At 41.6% G+C, this 5,410-nt stretch overlaps 1 protein-coding gene across 1 annotated transcript in view; it reads right to left on the bottom strand.

Annotated features, from left to right (window-relative positions):
• JAG2 (jagged 2) overlaps positions 1–5,410 on the bottom strand; it is a gene marked incomplete at its 5' end in the record, with an annotated part of 128,744 nt that overhangs the window by 29,901 nt on the left and 93,433 nt on the right. The window contains 4 exons of the mRNA XM_019519892.1: positions 858–1,008; positions 3,278–3,451; positions 4,660–4,706; positions 5,353–5,379. Coding sequence (XP_019375437.1) covers positions 858–1,008; positions 3,278–3,451; positions 4,660–4,706; positions 5,353–5,379 — 399 coding nt within the window. The remainder of the gene's footprint in view (positions 1–857; positions 1,009–3,277; positions 3,452–4,659; positions 4,707–5,352; positions 5,380–5,410) is intronic.

Genomic DNA, 5,410 nt, shown 5'->3' with positions numbered 1-5,410 from the left:
GGGGGGGGGGGGGGGGCCAGCCTCCCTGGTCCCTCCCCACCAAGCTACTTTCCCTGTCACAGGGGATGGGGGAGGGGGGGGGCAGGGGAGAGAAAGGAAGCAAATTTAAGATGACCACTCCAATTAGATTTTAAAAAGACTTACAACTTTTCACATATGGAATGCAATTGAGGGGTCATCTTAAATTTCAAGTGGTCTTGGATTCAGTGAAATATGGTTATAGTTAAAATGTCAACCGAGACCATGGCTTTTTAATCTTCGTAATAAGTGCACTTCTTATATGGCAAGACATTTTATTACAATCTAAGAACCTGCAAATTAAGTGAAATTTATCCTCCGTTGCCTTACAAGTAACACATACTACAAACATGTTTCCCAACTCAACTACATTTCACATGGTTCGAGACAGGACTGTAGAACTTCTAAGTGGCTGGGAGCCATACGAGCAGGGATCATGGGCTCAGGACGGGACAGGACCATATGCTCAGGTCACCCCTCCCAACCCTGCCTGCTACAACCCACAATGCTGCTCCCCATGCCTCACTACTTCACTGTGCACCTAGGTGCCCCGACTCACTCTGCTCCCTGGCCAGAAGTCCCATCACTGCACCACACTACTCAGGCACCCCAGACTGTGGGCTCTCTTGGCACTGACCACTGTGTTGTGCTGTCCTACCCTCTGGGGCAGGGGCAGGAAGGGGAAGGTGGAAGGGGGGAGGAGGTCCCCCTGCCAGCTGGACAGCCCTGGTTCAAGTTCAAGACATGGTATTCCCAATCACTATTATCCTCTGTATTATGTTGCCATTTAATACTACACTGCTGTTACACTAAGTACATTTCTGGAGGACAGCAGGTACCTTTACAAGAATTGTTCTTGCAATGGTCCTTGAGGTGAGAACAGTTCTTTCCATCATAGTCATCGGGACAGGCACAGTAATAATCTCCTCCTAGATCATAGCATTTAGCCCCATTCTGGCAAGGGTTAGGTTCACAGAAATCAATATCCATCTGCAATGAAGAGAGAGTAACTGTCACAAGCATTTCAATTTCTCCATAAGCCGCATTATCTGTGTTGCTATAGATATGGATGATGTTATTTTATTGGGAAATTCAGGTATTAAACACACCTATACTGCATTCCATTCTGCAATTTGAATCCTGACTGTGAAGTTATTTTAGTTTACAGTAGTAGCAGAGGTACTTGCTGGGAAGTTCCTTACAAGACTTAATAAAAGGACATGTTTGCAATAGCTTAGTTGTGTCAAAAAGCTAGAAGTGCAAGAAATTCATGAAGTTTACAGTGACTAAGCTAGGAACTTTCCTGATTCGCTCTCTACTATAGGTACATTCACATACCAAGTAACAGAATGCCAATCTAATATTTACAGATTTGTGCGCGCAGTTGTTTGGCACCATTTCTTTGAGCCTTTAAAATTCCTCTACAGCTGCATCTCTCTCCTCCCATCCCTAGTGACAATAAGAATTTTCCTTACTAACACTATGAACATGCACATTTAAGCAAGATAATTTAAATTCTTTTTTGAATGTTAATCTGTTATGACTATTAGAGTTAAAAACTGAACTTAAAACAAAAATGCACATGCAAATATTTACAGACATCCTTTTAAGGAAACGATTCAGCTTATTAAGAAAGTTTGATGCCTACTGCATTTGTTTAAACCAGCCTTTGCTTGTTACATAGTGATATCCTTCCTATAAACTGCTATTCTCAAGAGTTGTTCTCCTTTAGGAAAAAGTTGTAAAATACTAATCCGTTTTACTGTTCTCCTGTGAAAAGGGGAGATTTTTGTTAAGTTCAGTACAGATTTTTCAATCTATGCCTGTAATTTAATGAAAGTTTAGACAGTCTGAATAACTCTATAAATAAAAAAGGAGCAAAAAAACCTTAACACAGAAAATAAGAGTTCAAATAATGTAGGCATGCAGTTGAATTCAAAGCAGGATTCAATTCCAGTTAGATTATGAGACTACTTCTGGCAAGTTATTTTTCTGTTATTTTGAAAAGCAGTTCACGAAGACGGAAAAACAAATTGAGAAATGCCCAGATCTCTTCTATTAGAAGTTTCCATTCGTTTCTTTCCATTATTGTATATTTTCCAGTACAACCTGGTACGGCTGCATCTGGAATCAGTGGAAGATGATTTCCTGCACACTCAATCTGCCAACTCACCCTATTATTCAACAAATTTGCTAAAACTAATTGTGCACTATTCAAGAAACCAGCTAAAGGCACAGCATTTAAATGGTGATACCCAGGTACAAACATCTGAGCCAAGAGTAATTTTATCAGTTTAAGTAACCTGTGGCCATTACTTGCAGCTCATTTTTAAGTTTGAAACAAAACCAGAATATTGTTGTAAAGCAAACATATTTTGGAAATAGGAATTAAGATGTCTTTTACCTTTGTCTATACAGACTTTTGAAGCAGTCCCTTTCCTAAATTCTAGTTTTCTAGCACTGGCCAATGTTGCTACACTAGTGATACTAACTGTGTAATGACTGCAAATTCTGGTAACTGCCTGAAAAATCAAAGGTACTATATGTTGATGGGAAATCATTTTTAGTGTAGTGTGAAGAGGACTGCACATCCTCCTTGGAAAAAAAAATCTCAGAAGCAAAATTTTAAAAAACTTATAAATACTTTTGTATTTAAGCACCAAAACCTGTTGTAAGCAAGCAACAGTGCTACACTTGATCTTAGCCTACAAAACGGCCGAAAAGTGATACTACTACGATATCAAATTAAAGGCCTTGCTTCTGCCAACATTCATTACACACGAGTATCTTTAAGAATATGAGTAGTTTCACTGAAGCTTATTTGAGAATAATCTAATTAACATGTGCTAGGAACAGTGCCTAACACATTTTAGTTTATCAAAAGAACATGGGTCTGCAAAAAGAAATGCAGGAAAAAAATTACTATTTTTAAATTGTTTATACAATTGTTTCAAATCATTGCAGAAATATCTGTAGTCTTAAAAAGACTTGAGGAACGCTTTGTAATCTTAAATACACTTAAAGATCCTATGTGTACGATTAATCCTTTACAGTTCTACACATTAGCCCAACATCTTTAAATGTTACAGCCACTGTGATACTACTGTACAACAAATTTGCTTATTCACATGGTGTATCACATAACAGCTGCATTAATCTGTAATGCTCTAGCCTTGGGTTGCTCTAATTTAAACCTGCGATATGTTTCTTTCCAGAACTCAATCCAAAGCTCTTACAGCAATTTCAACATAGCCCTCACCTCACAGAAAACTCCTGAGAAGCCCTGCGGACAAAGACAATGGAATCCATTAACCAGGTCTTCACAGCGTGCTCCGTTTTGACATGGATTGCTTGCACATTCATTTATTTCTATCTCACAGTTTTTTCCTATGAAACCACGAGGGCATAAGCAGTGGTAACCATTCACCTCGTCCTAGAGGAGAAAAAATGGGGAGGAAAAATTGTAAGGAAAGGTTTTTGGCTTTCAAATTGACAATTTTATGTATGGTATTTTTAAGTACCATATTTAATGGTGTATAGGCTGACCCTTGGTTTTCTGATGCAAAGGTAGGAAGTTCATAGGCATAACGTATAAGTTGGGGCCGGGCTTGGCACTCGGCTGGTGTGGCCCTATCCCCTGAGAGCGGCGATGCCTGGGCTACACCAGCCAAGAGCCCAGCCCAGCCTTGTCCGCTGCGAGTGGTGCTGCTAAGTGCTGAGCCCAGGCCCATCCCATGAGCAGTGCCAGACTCAGCAGCGCCACTCACAGTAGACAGGGCCAGGCTTGGCACTCGGCTGGCATGGCCCCATCGCCTGCAAGCCTGGCACTGCTCTCAGGGGATGGAGTCATGCCAGCTGAGCACCAAGCCTGTCCCCGTCCCCATCCCCATCCCCATCCCCAGTGAGCGGTGTCTCTCCACCCAAGCACTGAAGCCCAGTTCTATTCCATGCAGGTGGCTCTGGGTTCAGCATTTGGCTGACACAGCCCCATCCCCTAGGAGAGGCATCGGGCTCATGGGATGGGGCCACGCCAGCCGAGCCTGGCCCCATCTGCTGTGAATAGCACTGCTGAGCCGTAAGCCTGACGCCACTGGCAGGGGACAGGGCTGGGCTCAGCCTCATCCCCTGCGAGCAGCACTGAGCTTGACACTTGGTTGGAGCAGCCCCATCCCTTGCAAGTAGCACTGGTGTGGTTTAGGCAGCCCTGCTCATAGGGGATGAGGGCTGCACCAACTGAGTGTCGAGCCCAGCCCCATCCCTGTCCCTGTGAGCAGCACTGGCCTTGGCTGGCACAGCCCCATCCCCTATGAGTGGCACTGCCTGGGCCACACCAGGCAAACACCAAGCACAGCGCTGCTCACAGTGTATGCGGTTGAATTTTAAAGACTTAAAAACTGGGCTTCAAACCTCGACTTATACACCATAAAATACAGTAGATTTTTGTTTCATGAATTACAAAAAGGAACCCACACAAAAGCACTAAAAAAGCAGTTTTAGTCTCTCCCCACCTCATCTTCTCGTTCAGCTACTTGGCAGATTCATGTATTGTACTGAACTGACAAGAATTCTTGTTTAAGGGTTTACATTCAGTGCTTTTTCTATTTACAAACGCCTATGCAATTAATTTTACAAATAAGTTACCTTACAAGTACCTCCATGTTGACATTGTCCATGACAGTCATTAATATCTGTGGAAAAAAAGTAAGTACAGTCATTAGCACTTCCAGTAGAAGTTTGACTCTGAGTCTAAGGTAAGGATCTAGAATAAAAGTAGTAATACTAGCGACTCTTTTCTTTTTTAAAGGGAAGTATTTTGGTAAGATGCTCAGGTACAGTACCTTACAAAAACGGTATTCATGTGTAAGATCTGTCTGAACAAAATCAGCACCAATTTACTTTCACTATTTATTATCTCTTACACCAAAGCTGCAACATTTTTTAAACTACACAATTCAGTACACAAGTTTTGTTTTTTTTTTTTTTCCCCCCAGATTCTGAACAACACTTCGGCAGAATGCACCAAAATTTCCATTATGCTAACATGTGTACTCCCTCCCCTCCTCCTACCCAGTTTTAGCCTAATTTCAGAACTGAATACTAATGCTTTCTGCCCAAATCAGCCATTTAGCTGTAAACAGTAGTTCCAATTTACTGAAAGATAGGAAAACTAGATATAGCCTTAAAAAAAAGGTTTTCCTCATTAAGAACTACACAATCATTGTTTGTGATGCAATCTTTTTAAAGCACAGTCTACCCTGTAGTCAATATATACAAAACACACACACACACACACACACACACGCACAACCACACACACACTAAAGAAATACTAACTGATATGACAATTTACTCCTTTCCATCCTGGAATGCAGTCACAGTAATATCAAAATGG

This window comes from Gavialis gangeticus, unplaced genomic scaffold (assembly GCF_001723915.1).
Source record: "Gavialis gangeticus isolate Ggan-Ray unplaced genomic scaffold, GavGan_comp1, whole genome shotgun sequence".
NCBI classification, from domain to species: domain Eukaryota; kingdom Metazoa; phylum Chordata; order Crocodylia; family Gavialidae; genus Gavialis; species Gavialis gangeticus.
The sequence above is the reverse complement of the archived record's forward strand: the minus strand, read 5'-3'. Positions and strand labels throughout refer to the sequence as shown.